This window comes from Bombina bombina, chromosome 2 (genome assembly GCF_027579735.1).
Source record: "Bombina bombina isolate aBomBom1 chromosome 2, aBomBom1.pri, whole genome shotgun sequence".
NCBI classification, from domain to species: Eukaryota; Metazoa; Chordata; class Amphibia; order Anura; family Bombinatoridae; genus Bombina; species Bombina bombina.
This window is the reverse complement of record NC_069500.1, coordinates 1,080,752,173-1,080,774,281: the sequence shown is the minus strand read 5'-3', so window position 1 is coordinate 1,080,774,281 and position 22,109 is coordinate 1,080,752,173. Positions and strand designations below refer to the sequence as shown.

General features: G+C 40.4%; 1 protein-coding gene across 1 annotated transcript in view; it reads right to left on the bottom strand.

Annotated features, from left to right (window-relative positions):
- ABCE1 (ATP binding cassette subfamily E member 1) overlaps window positions 1-22,109 on the bottom strand; it is a 114,983-nt gene that overhangs the window by 75,109 nt on the left and 17,765 nt on the right. The window contains exons 5-11 of the mRNA XM_053700213.1: window positions 5,843-5,960; window positions 4,571-4,708; window positions 4,216-4,285; window positions 4,011-4,107; window positions 3,813-3,902; window positions 2,348-2,469; window positions 712-933 (exon numbers count right to left, since the gene is read on the bottom strand). Of these exons, the coding sequence (XP_053556188.1) occupies window positions 712-933; window positions 2,348-2,469; window positions 3,813-3,902; window positions 4,011-4,107; window positions 4,216-4,285; window positions 4,571-4,708; window positions 5,843-5,960 (857 nt within the window). The remainder of the gene's footprint in view (window positions 1-711; window positions 934-2,347; window positions 2,470-3,812; window positions 3,903-4,010; window positions 4,108-4,215; window positions 4,286-4,570; window positions 4,709-5,842; window positions 5,961-22,109) is intronic.

Genomic DNA, 22,109 nt, shown 5'->3' with positions numbered 1-22,109 from the left:
GGAGGGAAAGGGAGGAGCTATATATACAGCTCTGCTGTGGTGCTCTATGCCACTTCCTGTTAGCAGGAGGATAATATCCCACAAGGATGAAATCCGTGGACTCATCGTATCTTGTAGAAGAAATATTTACAGTACAATGTCCCTTTAATGTTAATCTTGATAAAATCATAACATACCTTCCTGACAATTTTATTTAAAAATAAACTCTTGATTGAAGGTAAAACTACACCAAGTCACCACATATCTCTTGAGACTTCCTATCTTGTCGAGAGTTGCAAGAGAATGACTGGAGGTGGGGGTTAGGGGAAAAGCTATATAGACAGCTCTGCTGTGGATGTCCTCTTGCAACTTCCTGTTGGGAAGGAGAATATCCCACAAGTAATGGATGAACCCGTGGACTGGATACATCTTACAAGAGAAATAGCACACACCGGTACCATTTAAAATTTACAGTACAATGTCCCTTTAATGTTAATCTTGATAAAATCATAACATACCTTCCTGACAATTTTATTTCTTTTAAACCTATGCCAAACTTGCTATTTATTCTGTACTCTGACTAATATTTTGGTGATTGAATATGGGGAAAAAAAGGGACAAACAACAAATAATTGTTAGCAAAAAAGTTATTGAAATCTAGAGAGTTTTAGAAGCATCTGATCATAACATTTGCCTTATGATAGATGAAAAATCAAATTTTCATGCTCATACCATTCTCCCCTAGCATGACCATGATTTCAGAATCTGTAAACTCCCCAGATACAATCCTAAGTTGGAAGTCCCCCATCTGCTTCCTCATGGACGGGTACTTGTACATGCACATCTTCTTAATTTCTTCTTCATTTGCAGTTTCAGCAACTTTAAAAACTAGAGATGTGTCTCTAAATCTTAAATTTTCAGTTGGTACATAACCATCCAAGAATATGTTAATGCCTGAAAAGAAAAAAGAAAACTGACTTGTTTGAGCAACGGCAGATAGCAACAACATATTAGGGTAGGTAACTGACATTTTCTTTATAATTGTGGTTCTAATGATTGCAGTTACTATAAGTTTAATTAACAGCCCAGGACATGCCCCACACAATACAGATATAGTTGAACCTATAGGAAATTAACCATAGGCTGTAAAGTTTGGGATGTCTAGGTAAAATATTTTTAAATGGATGCTGTACTCTGTATTAATATTTAAAATGAACTTTGAAATTGAAGTTTGGTCATCTCAAGAGAGCTATGGGAATTATACCCCTGGCCTGGAAATTTTTAATATGGCAGTATCAATAGACACTGAATGATAGCAAAGATTTTACATTTCAATAGCTTTTTACATTATCATTCCACGTCAAATGTCTTAAAGTGATTGTAAACGTTAGCAATGTAGTGCACAGTATATAAAATTATTCTTAAAAACAGGGGCACTTTAATTCATTCAATTTTTTAAGGATGCTTAATTTCTAAAATATTAAATCATACTTTTTATTTTGCTGATCGATGACGAATCTGGCTTTATCCAATCGTTGTGTACCCCTTTGGCGTCTAGCTAGTGGGGCACGCAACGATTGGATAAAGCCGGATTTGTCATCGATCAGCAAAATAAAGTATGAGATGCAGGCGGGGAAATGGCACAATGTTTACTAAATGGTAAATATTTTACAAATGAAGCGTCCTTAATTTTTTTTTTATTAAGAATAATTTTATATACTGTGCACTAAATAGCTAACGTTTACAATCACTTTAAAAACGTAATTACTGCTCTTGCATATGTATCATTTTTGGGCAACATTAAAAAACCCCACACAAGAGAATAGAATAGACTGTGAAATACCTTCTTAGAGCATGTTAACCAAATGCTGAATCAGTTGAAAGTGATTCAGTATATCAGTAAAAAGCACACTAGAAAATACCACATGAACATCTACATTTCTTCAGTAGCACATCTCATTGAAAAAGTAACAAACTAACGTGGATGCTGGTCCCTGGACTTGTACAGGAGTGTGCACCTGGTATGTGCAGTCTTCTCCTCAATTCAAAAAAGTTTTACTATTAAACCTCATAAGAAATTGGTGAAATCCCACAAAATCACTGTGAAGCAAAGAGTGAAACAGCCCTGGCGATGCCAATTGGCTATTTTTCCACTATGCAGATGACAAATCAGTAGCTGAAATATGAATGGTCACAGAATATTTACTGCGGCGAGCTGAAGAAAATATATATATATTTTTTTTTTTAAACAGAGTCAGGTGATGTTTTCTAATCATCTTTTTACAGCAGCATTACTTTCAAGTGATGTAGCATGAGTAACATGTTCCTTAATAAAGGAGAGAGAATAGAAGAGAAAAAAAAAAAATACCTTCTCTGACGCTGAAAGGCATGGTTACAACACCATAAGCACTTGGCACCCCATACAAGCAGCAAATAAAATCAGAAAGATAATCCAACACACTCAGATCGTGCTCCACCACAATGATGTAACTGAAAGAAACAAATGATTATGTAAAAGGTATACAATTATACTATTGCCAGTTAAAACAGCATCCACTGTACCATCAGGTTACGTGTGTTTTCTTTGGCATAACTTAGTATAGTGGCAGTCTAAAAGTATCCACAGGAAAGTATACCATGGATTAGAGGGCCATTCAGTGATAAAACAACATGCTCTAACTTGTAATTGTATTACTAGCAATGCTAGGTGTTTAACCCACAAAAAAACTTTGAACTTTTTGCAGTTTCACTTTGCATTGAATTTATTGTACTGATTAAAGTGAAGGTCCATTTTGAAGAATTAGTGCCCGGTTTTTAATAAACCTATTAAAAACAAGGGCACTTCAATTCTTCAAAAACTTACCTTTTAATCCTGGCAGCCGCTCCAGCACTTCCTCCACCCGTTGCAGGCCGTCTTCTCGGTTCCAAAATGACGAATCCGGCTTCCTCCAATCACAGCGTTGCATCAGGCCAAGATTCCCCAGGGGGGAAGCTGTGATTGGAGGAAGCCCGATTTGTCATTTCTGACATCTGCAGAGGCTTCCGATGGCTGGGGGGGGGGAATAGCTGGAGCGGCATTCAGGATTAAAAGGTACGTTTTTGAAGAAAACAGTGAAATGTCAATTTTGATGAATTAAAGTGCCCCTTGTTTTTAATAGGTTTATTAAAAACCGGGCACTAATTCATCAAAATGGACCTTCACTTTAATCCTGGAGTGAATAGTCACAAGTTGGTGCTTTGCTGTATCTGCATACAAATCTGATAATTGAGCTACGTCACATGAAGGTGAGATTGCTCCTTTATACTGTGGCAGTCCCTCAGATGGGTAGGATCCTATGATTCCCTCTCAGACATTCTCCTGGGTGAGGGCAGAATAGCAATATTGACTGATGTGCACAATTATATTATACTCCAGCTGAATAAACAAGTAACCGGCTTTTCTATGATGAGATTTATGAACTGTACTTTATTTACAGCTATATAATTTGCTGTTTTAAGAATGCAAATACATCAGATTGATACTCTTTTTCTAAATGCTTTCCAATTAGTAGCTTTTTTTATGTTTGTTTTTTTTTTTTTTTTTTTACTTATTTGATAAAAAAATGTTTTTCTCGATTTCAGTTTGGATTTTGGAATTCCAGATTTGTACACACACAGTATTGCATAAAACAATGAAACCTTTATTGTACTGCCTATACATTTAAAAGACAAACCTTCGAGAGTTTCTTCCTAATGAAAAAGACCCCCCCAAACTAAGTATGTATTGCAAAGAAAAAAAAACTATTGTGGGAATATGAAAATCTTGATGGTATCCTCAGCAGAAGTTTTCTTACCGATCTGGATCTATCAGCGATCTGATCGTAATGGCAGCCTTTAGACGTTGCTTCACATCTAAGTAGCTAGATGGCTCATCAAACATAAAACTAAAAAGAAGGATAATGAAATAATGAAGCTTACAAAGTGGAATCAAATACAGAAGACAACCAATTTCTAAAAAATCTGCTTAACATGCATATAAAAAAATTTCATACATGTCTGCTTTCTGAATGCAAACGACGGCACAAGCAAATCGTTGAAGCTCTCCTCCAGAAAGGTCTTCAACATTTCGATCTCTCAGATGGGTCAGATCTTTAAAAACAAAGTATTGGAAGAGAACATTAAAATCTAACTCCTAAGTATCCCACAGTCAATGGCATTAGACAAATAGGCATAAGGACACAGGAGATGTTTTCTTACCAAGCTGTTTGCATACAATAGTCTGGGTCTTTGTTTCATCTTTCCGATCCAATATGGTACCCACTGGGCCCTGTAAAGAAAAATAAATTAAGTGTTTAGTTAAGCATACTAGCTTGCAAGTCTTAAAATGATCTTTAGAGATGGTTCTTTATAAATAAACATATTATGCAGTGCAGTATAACATTAAGCATACAGTAGACATGATAGAGGGCCCTGCCCTCGAGCAACTGCAAGTATTAAACTACCTTTGCATAAGAAACAAGGCAGGTGGACTTTTGAGTTTACATTCTAAAGGTTATTAATACAAATGTCCTGCTGGAGACAGTGTACAAAACAAATTCAAGTTTACACTGACCTTTGCTGCTTTTGGTATTTGGTCCACATACTGGGGCTTAATAATAGCCTTCAGGTCATCTTCCAGAATTTTGGTAAAGTAGTTCTGCAACTCTGATCCCCTGAAATAAGTCAGAATTTCTTGCCAATCTGGTGGATCCTTTAGCAACAAGAAAGCAAGATGATGAACCAGAAAAAGGGGGGAAAAAAAAAAACTTTCCCTACTGTTTTACGTGTTTAGGTACATCAGTCTACAAAACTTTACCGAAATGTAAAGGTTTTTTTATGCAAATCTTAAGTGAAGACAACACATGGCATATTTTTCATCATCAATGAGTTTGTAGCCAACAATATCTAAGTGAAAAAATAACTGATCATTTCATTGCGAGAGACAGAGATATCAACTGATGTGCTTCTGATTGGTACTAAATGAACTTGGTTCTTTTAAGATTTCATTGACCGTTTCTATGTTTGCTGCAGAGACAGCCATGGTCCACATGGAGTTAGCAAAGTGTTAAGAATTATGACTCTTGCAAAGAACAGGTTAGGTGGAAATAAAATTTAAAGGGCATTACATAATTTAGGACTGCTTAACGTGCTATTTACCATTGGAACAAATAAAGGGGACTTTATGAAGTATAAAATACTACATGCTGAAAGCTCCTTTATTTGTTCCAAGCGATCTCTGCACTGAGCTGCTAAGGCAGCCCACCGGCAGAACGCTATTTGGCTGAGAGGTGACTTCTTAGCCAATAGCTGTGCAGGAAATCCGGCTTATCAGTAATTGTTTTTAACTAAAGAGATACTGTAATATCCCTTTAAGCTCAACCCCACTGAAAAGATGTAGTTGAATTTGGGGGGGGGACGACTCTATACAGTCACAGTCTGAGTGGGAAATCTGCAGTGGGATGCAACAGAAAAATCTAAGTCTACTATGTTGACAGAAAACTATCCTAAAGGATAAACACAGTTTGGTGGTGGTGGGGGTTCCCTGTGAAATTATCAATTGATTTTTCACTTAAAATATTGCTGGTTGCATAAAAAAAAAAAAATGAAATCCAATGCACACGTTTTCTTATAATTAGAAAAGCACATTAATGTGCATAAAAAGTCTGATTTTGAAATTAACTGCATAATATAAGTGCATTTCAATATGAATCTATTATACACACACAAAAACTAGTAAGATGAGTAGTTCCTGAATATCCGGTAATGGAGCATAGTTAACTGGCTATAGTTTGGCAATAAGTAACTTAAGCCTTCTAAATGTGAGTGCCATAAATATGCATCTTACATCAAACTTTCCAAGGTTAGGTTTCTGTTTTCCAGCCAAAATTTTCAATGCTGTTGATTTTCCAATACCATTGGTACCAACCAACCCCAATACTTCACCTGGTCGAGGAATAGGCAACCTGCACAAAAACAAAAAACATGTCAAGCAAGCTAATTTTCTGTTTTACCAAACAGTTTAATTATCTGTTTTATAGATCATCGCTGGTAGCTGTATTACAGATGTAACAAACTAATTCTGCGTAAGTTGATAAAACATGCCCTGAAAACAAAAACACCTCTAGAATAGTCGCTCAACATTTTGAAAGAGAATAGTAAGGCATGTGCTAAACATTCTAACCAATATTAAGAATCTTTATAGAACAAAAATGTACGCTTACCCGATAAATTATTTTCTTTCGGAATGATGTCCAAAGTCCTCCATAACATAATGGGATAGATTTCCCAAAACTAGGAGAACCCATACAAGAGCTTTGAAACCCTCCCACCTCTCTCAGTTTTGCGTAGAGCCGAGCAGAGTAGGAAGGAAAGGCAAAGCAGGGTCTATAGAGGTGTCTTTAGAACTGATGCCCAAAAATTTAAATGGGTGGGGCCTGTAAACCATCATTCCGAAAGAAAATTTATCAGGTAAGCATAAATTTTGTTTTCTCTTTCGTAAAATGATGGTCCACAGTCCTCCATAACATAAGGGATTAATACCCGAGCTGATGGTCCATGTTACGGAAAGGGTGGGACAATTTATCTGGCAGTTCTCATAAAGCTGACACTGCCAAAAGCTGCTAGATAAAAAGCAAAACCTCAAGTGATAAACATTGAAAATATTACTTAGATAAGACATGTTGCAGCTTTGCAAATCTGCTCCAAATATGTAAAATCTTTCCAAAACTAGGCGTTCAAACTCCTCACCATTAAATTAGAGATTTTGATAGAAAAAGAGAGAGTCTGTCTCGGAGGAACAGCGCTATGGAAAGCAAAAGGACATTTGCACTAGGTCCACATACCAAATCCTGCGGTACCAGGATGGAGCAACTATTATTACTAACATTGACTCCAAATTGATCCAAGAATGACTCTTGGAATAAAAACAAACAAAAGGAAACTATGCTAGACGAAAGTCACATGGACATACCAAGGTGACAAATATGTGAATGGGGAAATATTGTAGGCTGTGTTTACCTTTAAATCTATTATGTTTGAGTCAACATAGGTACCAAAGGACGAAGTGACAGTCCAGTAAAGCTTACTGTGGGAGGGATCCCCTATCCTCCTCAGCGCTTAAGAATTAATATAATATAGATAGTTGGCAACACACATAAAAGAGAAAAGTTACCATGTAACTCACCTGCTATCCGATGTGTGTTAAGGATCCCAAAGCGCTCTGCTACTGCAGTCCTTTGAAGCTATTCACAAGTGCAGCTTGTACTGCTCACAGTCTCCTTCCAGCTGCACAATTGCTTGGATTGCTATTGCGTGCCTGTGGATTATGCTGTGCTGATTCAGCGTGTTTCAGCATCCTTCTAGGCCAGCTTTCTGGACCTGTCCTGCGTAGTTAGAAGCCACTCCTCTGCAGCACACCTTACACCACATGCTCACTAACGGCTAGTATTCAAGGAGCACCGTGGTATAGGTTAAAAAAAAATAAAAAAAAAAAAAAAATGTATAAACTTTATTCAAAAATATCTAGAAACAATTAGCAAGGGGTTTTCCATACCCCGAGGGTAAAAACAGAATTGGAAATAGAATATCAGACAAATGTATGGCTGACCGGTTTCGGCTACTGCCTTATTCCTAACCTGCTTAAAAATGTTTCACTAGCTTGCATTCTTAAAATGTAACGTCCTATTGCACATTGGATAGTGGGATTCACACACCTCCCATTCTTATCCAATCAGGCTCCTATTATAGTGTAACCGTCCTGACCTACAAACTGCTGCTGCTATTTAGTTGTTATGTCAATCCTTTGCTATTACTCACATCATTCAGACTTGAACTGTGGAAATTACAACAGATTTAAAGGGATACACATTTAACAAACAAATGTGTGTGTTTATGCAAATTATCTTGGTTATCCTTTCAAACGTAGTTGTGTTATATCTGCCAAAGATACCAGTATGCAGGTGGCTCAATAAAATGATACATTGTAATGGCACATTCCTTACTTAAAGTGAAGGTAAACTTAGATGAATGAAAGCCCTTCTAAAAAAAAAAAAAAAAAAATTAAAAAAATTATACTTAACTGATAAATTTATTTCTTGACACGAGTCCACAGATCATCTAATTACTATGGGAAATATCACTCCTGGCCAGCAGGAGGCGGCAAAGAGCACCACAGCAAAGCTGTGAAATATCACCTCCCTTCCCTCCAACCCCAGTCATTCGACCAAAGTAAAAGGAGAGAAAGGAAGCAACAAGGTGCAGAGGTGTCTGAGGTTATAATACGACAAAAACCTGTCTTAAAAAAACAGGGCGGGCTGTGGACTCACCGTGTCAAGAAATAAATAAAATTTATCAGGTTAGCATAAATTTTGTTTTCTTTCTAATGACACAGTGAGTCCACAGATCATCTAATTACTATTGGGAATCAATACCCAAGCTAAAGGACATAGATGATAAGGGAGGGACAAGACAGGGAACCTAAACGGAAGGCACCACTGCTTGAAGAACCTTTCTCTCAAAGGAAGCCTCAGCCGAGGCAAAAGTATCAAATTTATAGAACTTTGAAAAAGTGTGTAGAGAGGACCAAGCTACAACCTTGCAAATCTGTTCCACAGAAGCGTAATTTTTAAATGCCCAGTAAGAGGAAACAGCCCTCGTAGAATGAGCCATGACTCTCTCAGGAGGCTGCTGTCCAGAAAGAGAAGTAGCCGTAGCTTTCTGACTCTTAAGTTTCCAAGAGAAAACAACAAACAGACCCGAAGACTGACGAAAGTCCTTAGTTGCCTGTAAATAATATTTCTCTTGCAAGGTGTATCCAGTCCACGGATTTATCCATTACTTGTGGGATATTCTCCTTCCCTACAGGAAGTGGCAAAGAGAGCACACAGCAAAGCTGTCCATATAGCTCCCCCTCTAGCTCCACCCCCCAGTCATTCTCTTTGCCGGCTCTAAGCACTAGGGTCTCTCTACAGGAGGGTAAAGTGAATGTGGTGTTAGAATTGTAGTTTTTATTATCTTCAATCAAAAGTTTGTTATTTTAAATGGTACCGATTTGTACTATTTACTCTCTAGCAGAAAAGTGATGAAGATTTCTGCTGAGAGGAAAATGATTTTAGCATGTTGTAACAAAAATCCACTGCTGTTCCCACACAGGACTGAGGAGTACCAGAAAACTTCAGTTGGGGGGAACAGTTTGCAGGGTACACTGCAATAAGGTATGTTCAGTTATTTATTTCTAGACAAGACTGAGATATTCACTCTATAATATCCCAGAAGGGGATACAAAAAGGCGCGCTGTCAGATTTGAAAACGATAGGGGCGGGAAAAGATTGGGGGAATAACAGAAAAACAAACCAGAAAAAAACAAAAGATACAAAGAGACTAAAAGCAATGTGTTTACCACAAATGTGATGGTTTATCAAAGATATAATACCGTGTCCCACAAGTGTTGATCACAATATTTTAGTCCATAAAATAAATTGCCGCCGGACGTTTTTCTGGCAGGGCAGCTCCTCTTGGTCCCAGAGAGCGGGGGTATCACTGTAGTTGGAAAAAAGGGAAAAAAAGAGAGAGGGCGCCAATAGTGTAATATTGTTTGTTTCAAAGCGGTATTAAACACAGATATTGCGCTTACCAAAAAAAGTTGCACTGAACTCTGACCAGTGCGATAACGCCTGCTGGCACTTTATTCAGCGGCCAGTACACTGTATGTGGGCATATATTCTCCAGATGTCCTTTATCTTTTTGAGGATTCAGCTCAAGGATGTGTTAACCTTAGAAAATAGAGAGGGAACTCCACATAGCGTAATATGTCTTTTCAAAGGGATGGAGGAAACATGTAATATGCTTACCAAAAGAAATTGCACTGTGCTGTGACCAGTGCAGTCTCGCCTGCTAGCACCTTTACAGCGGCTAGTATACTGTGTGTTGGTGTATCCTCTCTGTTCTTTAGAGTATACAGCTCTCTGTATAATATCTTCAGCTGTGGCCGTGCAGGTTGACTTGGTAAAGGAATGTCTGTTAAATTGTTACAACTGGATATATAGTAGTTGTTACTGTTTATAAGTTGTTGTAACTGTTTAAAACTTAACAGCACTAAATAAAAAATGGTGAACAACTTCCATATAAGATTTAAAAGGCTTTAATGACGTGTTTTTCAACCAGCTACGGGTCGTTTCATCAGATATAAAGTAGTATACTAGCCGCTGTAAAGGTGCTAGCAGGCGAGACTGCACTGGTCACAGCACAGTGCAATTTCTTTTGGTAAGCATATTACATGTTTCCTCCATCCCTTTGAAAAGACATATTACGCTATGTGGAGTTCCCTCTCTATTTTCTAAGGTTAACACATCCTTGAGCTGAATCCTCAAAAAGATAAAGGACATCTGGAGAATATATGCCCACATACAGTGTACTGGCCGCTGAATAAAGTGCCAGCAGGCGATATCGCACTGGTCAGAGTTCAGTGCAACTTTTTTTGGTAAGCGCAATATCTGTGTTTAATACTGCTTTGAAACAAACAATATTACACTATTGGCGCCCTCTCTTTTTTTCCCCAAAGACTGAGATAATGCTAGAAGTGACTGACAATATCCCCATGAGGGGTGGGTAAGCTATGTTTACAGACTTAGTATGGAATTGAATGCTTACATATCAGGGCTAATTATGCTGGTTGACACTAATGCAGGGCAATCGATTTTTTATTTAGATAAATCGTTTGTAAGACACTTGGAAGTCCCTTTGGGTTCTTTTCAGGGGTTATTTCCCACATGGCTAACTTTTATACACTTAGGAGTGAATTCTTAGGCCTTACAGCTCTGGAGTGGAGTGGGAGGGGCCTAATTTCGCGCCTCAGATGCGCACTTGGAATTGCAGAGAAATTCATGCTGCTTCTCATGGAGGGTCCTGCTGCTGTTTGAGGACCTCAAGGAAGCTTTTTTCCCCCAAATCTGGTCCCTAAGAGCAGGTAGGGCCACAGCAGTGCTGTGTCAAGGTGCTGTAGTGATTTTAACCGGGTGTTGGCTTTAGGCTTCTCCGGTTTGGGCATTAAGGGGTTAATCGTTTTGATACTAGTGGTGCAACCTTTCTAAGGCTGTAGGTACATACTGTAAAAATTTCAAAAGAATTGCTGCATTTTTCACTGTTTTGTAAAATTGTGTGTCCTTTTTATCTCTTAAAGGCACAGTAACTTTTTTTTTTTCAAATTGTGTTTTTTATTTGATTAAAGTGATTCCAAGCCTGTTGGTGTATACTACTAGTCTGTTTAACATGTCTGTCACCAAGGACAATCCTTGTTCAATGTGTTTAGAAGCCATGGTGGAACCCCCTCTCAGAATGTGTCCCACTTGCACTAATATGTCTATACACTTTAAGGATCATATTATTGATCTTAAAGATGTGGCCCTAGATGATTTTCAGACTGAAGGTAACGAGAATAGTCCGTCCACCTCTCCCCATGTGTCACAACCAGTTACGCCCGCTCAAGTGCTGGCTGGTACCTCTAGTGCGTCTGCTCCTTTTACATTACAACTAGCGGCAGTCATAGATAATTCCCTTGCAGCTTTCTTATCTAAACTGCCTGTGTTACCTGCAAAGTGTGATAGCTCTGTTTTAAGAACAGATTATGAGCATTCTGAAGCTTTGGTAGCCTTATCTGATGTACCCTCACAACGCTCTGAAGTGGGGGTGAGGGATTTGATGTCTGAGGGAGAAATTTCCGATTCAGGAAAGGTTTCTCATCAGGCAGATTCAGATACATTGGCTTTTAAATTTAAATTAGAACACCTCCACGTATTGCTCAGGGAGGTATTAGCTACTCTGGATGATTGCGAGCCTATGGTGGTCCCAGAGAAATTGTGTAAAATGGACAAGTACCTAGAGGTCCCTGTATACACTGATGCGTTTCCGGTCCCTAAGAGGATTGCGGATATCGTTACTAGGGAGTGGGATAGACCAGGTGTCCCTTTTGTTCCCCCCCCCTATTTTTAAGAAAATGTTTCCCATAACTGACCCCATGCGGGACTCGTGGCAGACGGTCCCTAAGGTAGAGGGGGCTGTTTCTTCACTTGCTAAACGCACAACCATACCAATTGAAGACAGTTGTGCTTTTAAAGACCCTATGGATAAAAAGTTAGAGGGTTTACTTAAGAAAATTTTTGTTCAACAAGGTTTTCTTCTCCAACCTATTGCCTGCATTATTCCTGTAACTACTGCAGCTGCTTTCTGGTTTGAGGCGCTGGAGGACTCGCTCCAGACGGAGACCTCATATGACGAAATTATGGATAGAATTAAGGCTCTAAAGCTGGCTAATTCTTTTATCACAGATGCCGCTTTGCAATTAGCTAAGTTAGCGGCAAAGAATTCAGGTTTCGCCATTATGGCGCGCAAAATCCAAACTATTAAATATCCCTTTCAAAGGAAAGACGCTCTTCGGGCCAGAATTGAAAGAGATTATTTCAGAAATCACCAGGGGAAAGGGCCATGCTCTCCCTCAGGACAAGCCTTTTAAGGCTAAGAACAAAGCTAATTTTCGCTCCTTTTGTAATTTCAGGAGCGGTTCCGCTTCAGCCTCTCCAGCTGCAAAGCAAGAGGGTAACGATTCACAGCCCAAGGCATCCTGGAAGCCTTACCAGGGCTGGAACAAGGGTAAACAGGCCAAAAAGCCTGCAGCTGCCACCAAGACAGCATGAAGGGGTAGCCCCCGATCCGGGACCGGATCTAGTAGGGGGCAGACTCTCTCTCTTCGCTCAGGCTTGGGCAAGAGACGTTCACGATCCCTGGGCATTAGAGATTGTTTCCCAGGGATATCTTCTAGAATTCAAGGACTCCCCTCCAAGGGGAAGGTTCCACATTTCTCGTCTGTCCACAGATCAGACAAAGGAAGAAGCGTTTTTACGCTGTGTAGAAGATCTACATACAACGGGAGTGGATACACCCGGTTCCAATTGCGGAACAAGGACTGGGTTTTTACTCAAACCTGTTTGTGGTTCCCAAAAAAGAAGGAACTTTCAGACCAATCTTAGATCTAAAACTTCTAAAAAGGTTCCTCAGAGTCCCATCATTCAAGATGGAGAACATTCGGATAATCTTACTTATGATCCAGGAAGGTCAATATATGACTACCGTGGATCTAAAGGATGCGTAACTACACATTCCTATCCACAAAGATCATCAGTTTTTCAGGTTTGCTTTTCTAGACAAGCATTACCAGTTTGTGGCTCTTCCTTTCGGGTCGGCCACTGCTTAGAGAATTTTAACAAAGGTGATAGGGTCCCTCTTAGCGGTTCTAAGACTTGGTAGGAATGAAGATATTTCTGACGGAGGTCAGAAAGTTAAAGCTCTTAGCTACTTGCCGAGTCCTTCATTCTATTCCTCGACCATCTGTAGACAATCTGATTAATGGTAGCGGCAATGGACATAGTCCCTTTTGCTCGGATACACCTCAGACCACTGCAACTATGCATGCTCAAACAGTGGAACGGGGATTATGCAACATTACTACTGTAGCTTACATCAATCATCAGGGGGGAACAAAGAGTTCCCTAGCGATGACGGCAGTAACCAAAAAAAATCAGGTGGGCGGAGGATCACTCCTGCCATCTCTCAGCAATTCACATCCCAGGAACTGGGAGGCGGATTTTCTAAGTTGTCAGACTTTTCACCCGGGGGAGTGGGAACTCCACCTGGAGGTGTTTGCCCAGCTGACTCAGCTATGGGGCATTCCAGACTTGGATCTGATGACGTCCCATCAGATCTCTAAACTTCCTCTCTATGGCCTGCGTGGCCACGCAGGACTTGGTATGCAGACCTAGTGGACATGTCATCTGTTCCACCAAGGATGCTGCCAATGAGGCAGGATCTTCTAATACAGGGTCCGTTCAAGCATCCAAATCTAATTTCTTTACGTCTGACTGCTTGGAGATTGAACGCTTAATTCTATCAAAGCGTGGTTTCTCTGAGTCAGTTATAGATACTCTGATTCAGGCTAGTAAGCCTGTCGCCAGGAAAATCTATCATAAGATATGGCGAAAATATCTTTGTTGGTGTGAATCCAAGGGTTACTCATGGAGTAAGATTAGGATTCCCAGGACATTGTCTTTCCTCCAGGAAGGATTGGAGAAAGGATTGTCAGCTAGTTCCTTAAAGACAGATATCTGCTCTGTCTATTCTTTTACACAAGTGTCTGGCAGAGGTTCCAGACGTACCGGTGTCTACTCAGGCTTTAGTGAGAATCTAGCCTGTCTATAAGACTGTGGCTCCGCCATGGAGTCTAAATCTAGTTCTTTCAGTTCTTCAAGGGGTTCCGTTTGAACCTTTACATTCCATAGATATTAAGTTGTTATCTTGGAAAGTTTTGTTTTGGTAGCTATCTCTTCTACTCGAAGAGTCTCAGAGTTATTTACCTTACAGTGCGATTCACCTTCCACTGGTGTTCCATGCAGATAAGGTAGTTTTACGTTCCATACCTGGTTTTCTTCATAAGGTTATTTCTAACAAGAATATTAACCAGGAAATTGTTGTTCCTTCTCTGTATTCGAAGAAGGAACGTCGGTTAAATAATCTTGATGTGGTTCGTGCTTTAAGGTTCTACTTACAAGCAACGAAGGATTTCAGACAAAAATCTTCCTTATGTGTTTTCTATTCTGGTAAGAGGAGAGTTTAGAAAGCGACTTATCTCCCTTTGCTTTTGGCTGAAAAGCATCATGCGTTTGGCCTACGGGACTGCTGGCCAGCAGCTTCCTGAAACAATTACTGCTCATTCTACCAGAGCAGTGGCTTCCACATGAGCTTTTAAAAACAAAGCTTCTGTTGAACAGATTTGTAAGGCAGCGACTTGGTCTTCGCTGCATACTTTTTCCAAATTTTACATATTTGATACTTTTGCTTCCTTGGAGGCTATTTTTGGGAGAAAGGTTTTACAAGCAGTGGTGCCTTCCGTTTAAAGGGTACCTGTCTTGTTCCCTCCCTTCATCCGTGTCCTAAAGCTTTGGTATTGGTATCCCACAAGTAAGGATGAATCCGTGGACTGGATACACCTTGCAAGAGAAAACAGAATTTATGCTTACCTGATAAATTACTTTCTCTTGCAGTGTATCCAGTCCACGGCCCGCCCTGGCATTTAAGTCAGGTAAATTTTTTTTTGTTTTAAGTACAGTCACCACTGCACCCTATGGTTTCTCCTTTTTCTTCCTAACCTTTGATCGAATGACTGGGGGGTGGAGCTAGAGGGGGAGCTATATGGACAGATTTGCTGTGTGCTCTCTTTGCCACTTCCTGTAGGGAAAGGAGAATATCCCACAAGTAATGGATGAATCCGTGGACTGGATACACCGCAAGAGAAAGTAATTTATCAGGTAAGCATAAATTCTGTTTTTTAAAGCACGCACCACATCTAGGTTGAGCAGCAGATGCTCCTTATGAGAAGAAGGGTTAGGACACAAAGAACGAACAATCTCTTGATTAATGTTCCTATCCGAAACCACCTTAGGAAGAAAACCTAACTTAGTACGCAGGACTACCTTATCAGAATGAAAAATAAGATAAGAGGAATCACAATGCAACGCCGAGAGTTATGAGTCTGCGGTGTCAGGATATCCGAGTATCATTAAATAAAAAAAATAAAAAAAATAAATATATATATATATATATATATATATATATATATATATATATATATATATATATATATATATATATATATATATATATATATATATATATATATATATATATATATATATACACACATATATACATATATACACACAGATTTATGATAAGACCAAGAACTCATTTTATTTGTGAAACTGTGTAAACAAACCCCACCTCTCTGTTTCAATTAGAGAACAGGCAAGTTATTTTAAAGAGAGCATCTATCGCATTACCTAGATCACAGGAACCCCTGGGTTAATAGAGACATGGTGTCTGGGATTTTTCTTCGAGGACTAATGAGATTCGTAGACCAAATTTTTAGCTGAAGAAATGACTAAGTGTCACATATGTGTTAAATTGTCCCTGTTTTGAATCCACACATTCTAGACGTTACGTCTAGAGGAAGATTAGCTCAGCAAAAACCCATGTTTTGCATTGTAACTCTTGGGTTCATTTTTAAAATACAGCCTGTATAATTTTAAATACTGTATAGAAATGTGTATGTGTGGACCTAAGAAGCAGTGACAAATAGCAACATATTAGATAAGTGTATATGGAACTTAATGAATAAGCTGTATGGTAGATGTATAAATGTTTCAAAATGGTAACTTTTTTTTAATCTTACAGACATCAAGATGTCCATTGAATGTTAGCCATGAACATGGATCTGTGTATTAAAAATTGTTGGGGATGTGAAATATGCTGTGTTTGTATGAATATATATCAGGATTTTAAATGCTATGATTCTGGGAGAGAGCAAATAATTGACAGTGTAATTGTTTATTAAAATGATCACCAGAAGCATACTGATGTTTCATATTAAAATAATCAGAATGAATAGTATGACATGGTCCAATACACATGGAACATGTGACAACTTGATGATGGGAATTATATTATGTTGGATATAATAATATAAGGCTATATTTGGAATGTAGCAACAAGGGATAAGACTGCATTTCTGGTTGTTTGCGGCCCCCCTAGGGGATTAAAATAGTATGACAGCCAAATGAATTGATTGTTTAAAGCACATGCAAATCCAAATAGCCAATCAAATATTTCAACTCTAACCAAAAACAGATCAATGATTACAATAAGAAAAGCTGAATGCAAGAGGAGAGAGTCTTGAGTTTTTGTCTGCTGAAGCTGGTGATTGATAACTGGCTGCCATACTTGGGGACACAATCACTTAGGCAAGGAACTTCTTGATCTGTGCAAATAACTTTTATATGAGGTGATCTGAACATACTTGAAAAAGATTGGAATATCAAATTGGCTCAAGTTAGTAATGTATGAATTCTATAATTTGATATTTTAAAGCAAATACATTCATTATTGCTACAATCAAACTGCAGTTAATAGGTTTAAAAGAGCATTTTATATTTTAGCCTGCATTCATAGTCCTGTGTAGTCTTAACTAGTCACTCTTGTATGCCAAGTAATTAATTAATTTGCTAGATAAATTGGCATATAAACTGGCTGTTTATATTAAGAATATATATATACTTCTGGTGTTTTAACTAGCGTTGTATAGAATCATTTGTGGGTTAAATAACTTAATTGTACCAGTCTGAATGTTAGTGGCTCATATCTTGGTATCTCATTGTGGTATTTTAATGAAATTCAATTGCGAATAAGGTTAATAAATAAGGTAACTTATGATCTTTGCATAGCATATTATAATAGTTTAAACGTGTATAGTTTGATTCATATCTGGTTTTCTATAAATATAATTCAATGTGTCTAAGTTTTAACTAATATAAAGAATTTAGGAATTTACATTAATTTTATTGTTTGGTATATGCATTTTTATTGGGGGTTTATTTTAAAGAATTATTAAATACATTGTATTATAACCCGGCCATATACTGACAGCGGCCAGAAGAAATTGCAACAAGAAATAAAACTTTCCAAGATAACTTGATATCTAAGCAATGCATAGGCTCAAACGTAGCCTGTTGAAGAACTTTAAGAACAAGGTTAAGACTCCAGGGAGGAGAAACAAGTTTGAACACAGGCCTGATTCTGACCAAGGCCTGACAAAAAGATTGCACATCTGGTAAGTCCGCCAGATGTTTATGCAACAAAATAAACAAGGCAGATATTTGACCCTTCAAGGTACTTGCAGATAAACCCTTCTTCAGAACCTCCTGGAGAAAGGACAAAATTCTAGGAATCCGAACTCTACTCCAAGAGTAGCCTGCACCCCAATGTAGATATTTACGCCATATCTTATAGTAAATCTTCCTGGTGACAGGCTTACGAGCCTGAATCATGGTCTCAATGACAGACTCATAAAAACCAAGCTTAGATAAAATTAAGTGTTCAATCTCCAAGCAGTCAGCTTCAGAGAAACTAGATTTGGGTGAAGGAAGAGCCCTTGCAGTAGAAGGTCTTTCCTCAATGGAAGTCTCCAAGGTGGGAGAGATAACATCTCCACTAGGCCTGCATACCAGATCCTGCGAGGCCACGCCGGTGCGATGAGGATCACCAACATCCTCTCCTGTTTGATTAGAGCAATGACCCGAGGAAGGAGAGCAAACGGAGGAAATAGATATGCTAGACTGAAATTCCAAGGGACCGCCAGAGCATCTATCAGTACAGCCTGAGGATCCCTTGACCTCGACCCATACCTCGGGAGCTTGGCATTCTGACTAGATGCCATGAGATCCAGTTCTGGCTGTCCCCATTTGAGAATCAAGCTGGAAAACACTTCCGGATGGAGTTCTCACTCCCCCCGGGTGAAAGGTCTGTCTGCTCAGAAAATTTGCTTCCCAATTGTCCACTCCTGGAATGTGGATCGCAGATAGGACAGCAGTTGTGGGTCTCCTCCCACTGAATAATCTTATCTACCTCTATCATGGCCAAGGAACTCAGAGTTCTTACCTGATGGTTGATGTAAGCCACTGAAGTTAAGTTGTCCGACTGGAACCTGATAAACCGGGCTGAAGCCAGAAGAGCATTGAAGATTGCCCTCAGCTCTAGAAAGTTTATGGGGAGAACAGACTCCTCCCGAGTCCATGTCCCCTGAGCCTTTAGAGAGCCCCAGACTGCTCCCCATCCCAGCAGGCTGGTGTCCTGTGTCACAATCAACCAGGTGGGTCTGCAGAAGCAGGTTCGCTGGGAGAGGTGTTCCTGAGACAGCCACCAAAGAGAATCTCATTGCCCGACAAGAATCTAAGATCTTTGATTTTCTGACCTCTTTCAGAAATATTTTCCTCGGTAGGGAATCTATTATGGTTTCCAAGAACACTACCCTTGTAGCTGGAATTAAGGAACGCTTTCCCAGATTCATCTTCCATCCGTGAGAGCGCAGGAAGTATAACATCTCCATGTGAGAGTTCGCTTGTTGAAAGGATGGTGCCTGAACCAGAATGTCGTCCAGATAAGGTGCCACTGCAATGCCCTGCAACCGGAGCACCGCCAACAGGCATCCCAGGACCTTTGAAAGAATTCTGGGAGCTGTGGCAAGGCCGAATGGAAGAGCCACAAACAAAGTGTTTGTCTAGAAATGCAAACCTCAGAAATTTGAGATGATCCCTGTGTATGGGAACATGCAGGTACGCATCCTTTAAAACTACTGTTGTCATGAATTGACCCTCTTGAACCAAGGGAAGAATGGAACGAATAGTTTCCATCTTGAAGGACGGTACTCTGAGGAACTTGTTTAGACTTTTGAGGTCTAGAATTGGTCTGAAAGTTCCCTCTTTTTTGGGAACCACTTACAGATTGGTGTAAAAGCCCAGACCCTGTTCCTGCATTGGAACAGGAACTATCACTCCCAGGTTGGAAAGGTCTCGAACACAGTGTAAGAACGCCTCTCTTTATCTTGTCTACAGATAATCTTGAGAGCAGAAACCTGCCCCTGGGAGGAAAGGTCTTGAACTCTAGTTTGTATCTCTGGGACACGATGTCCACCGCCCAGGGATCATGAACATCCTGAACCCACGCCTGAGCAAAGAAGGAAAGTATGCCCCCCCACAAGATCCGGTCCCGGTCGGGGCAGACCCTTCATGTTGACTTTAAGTCAGTAGCGGGCTTCTTAGATTGCTTTCCCTTGTTCCATGACTTGTTGGACCTCCAGGAAGGCTTGGACTGTTCCTGCTTTGTAGAGGGAGAGGAAGGCTTACCCTTGAAGTTTCAAAAGGAACGAAAATTACTCTCACGTCCCTTCTGCTTATTCCTCTTATCTTGAGGGAGGAAATTACCCTTTCCTCTCATAATGTCGGAAATAATTTCAGCCAATCCCGGTCCAAAAGCTTAGACGACACATACGTAGACCAGGATTTCAACCATAAGGCTCTGCGGTTCAGTACGGCAGACCCAGTCTGCTAAGCACAAAAGCCTCCGAGGAGCCAGCCCTGCGGCTCTCCACTCCCACGAAAAGTACCCCCGGCCTAAAGGTCAAGAACCTCTACCCCCGCGGAGAATAGATAACCCCATAAGAGATCCAAAAGGACCATCCAACACAGGCTCAAATCAAACAGAGCAAACCAAGGTTGCCACAGTACCAATCGCCCAGGGAGACGAACTCCCTAGAAGGACAAGGACCAGAAAGTCCATACGCAGGAAAAAAAACGTCACTAAGATGACCAGAGGGCCACCCTCATATCCCTAACACAGCACCATACCACATAAGGTGCTCCAGAAAACCGCAAGTTCCCTATTGCATCATAGTAACGTTGAGGTTTGACCAGCATAGACAGGATAACTATCCCAGCAGCTAACAAAGAGCTCTCCAAGAGGACAAAGAACCACCTGTAAACAAGAACTCGCGATGACCAGCCTCCAGTCAGCAAAGCTGACCCTAAGCCATCGTGGGACTCAACCCACTAAGTAGCGTCAACAAATCTCGACAACAGCTCTCAACCAGAAAATACCGGGCTCCAAGGAATGTCCCATCCCAGCAGCAGATGCCACCAGAAGAGAGATGGACATCAAGAGTCCTTCCAACGAAGGGGAGGACAGACTCAAGAAAACTGTCAACACTGCCTAGAGCAAACCGATCCCCGACCTTACCTCAAGGGTAATGGTCCCAGCCCAAAGGCTAGTTAAAAGACCGAAGACAAGAGTCCCAGACCTCTGGAAGAAAAAGGATGGATCTACGAGAAAGCAAAACCCCTTAGTAGAACCCAGCTACTAAAACAGGCATGCTACCGTGAGTCAGGACAGGAACTTCGAGCTCGGTGGAGCCAACCACTACTCCACATCTCCCTATTCCAATATTCTGAGTACACAACGAAGGGACTAAAAAACCCTACATGGCAAGAAAACCAAGGACCCATGGATCGTCAGATATACTGAGGTACTTCCAAATCAAGGAGAACACGCAAGAACCCATCCCCCACCCTAGATGAGAAGGGGACTAAAGCAACTGAACCACCCTACCAATAGAGGCGAGACCCTTCGGCCAATATCGCCAGCCCAGTTGAAAAGACAACTGGAGTCTATAAGGAAGCATCAGATGCCCCAGAAGACCAGTAGGGACCTGCCAGAGAGACCTCAAAACTTAAGCCTCAGGAAAATATGAATCTTCCATAAGACAGAAACCCCGCCCCCTTCAAAGGGACACGCAGGAAGTTAGATCGGAGCTTACAACCCTCCTTCCAGAAGCGCTGGATCTACGCACTAGGCCCCATACTTTGTAGTAGGATCCAAGCCCAGAGTCCATATCAATAGGCCAAAGTGACATTCAGAATCCGACAGAATTTAATCAGCACCACAAGGGTGACATGAACCCAAGTAACAACAGAAGCGCCCAACCAGTACCTGCCTGGTACAAGGACACTCCAGAACTGTCTAAGGTCCAAGGAAAAAAAAAAAAAAAAAGGTTCGATAATATGAACTAGAAAACATAACTTTGTTCTATTCAAAAGTGCACAACTTCTGGGGAAGTGCCCACAAGACCACAAAATCACAAATATGGGTTCCAGAGAAAGAACGTTCCCAAACGGAAATTATATCAGATGTGAGCTTAATAAAAACAAATCAAACACATCCTATTCGGATCAAAATAAAAAGGCAGCACACCCACGGGTGAATGCTCAAGGTGAATGGATACGCCAACGGGACCAGCCGATCAGAGGCCCCATTCACCCAAGCTCAGAACTGGAACCGAAACATAAAAGAAAGAAAAAGGGAGACGTCAAGGAGATTAGCTTCATCCCCAAACGTCTATCCAGCATCTAAGGCCTTGGATCCCTCGGCCCACTAGGACTGGAATCCTCTAACACCGCCAAAACATGCCTTAGTAGGACACAAAGACGTGCCAACCTATAACGGATGGCAAAACTATCCCTCGCTGGATCAGTTATTGACCCCAGCCCCGAGGTTGGGGCCCCCTGAAGCCTCAGAGGCCAGCGATTCCCCAGGAGGCTGAACTGAATCAGGCGATCCCACACCCGACAGGCCCTTGTTAACAGAACACGAACTGTATCTTAAAAGTATTTCACTTGGGAGATATA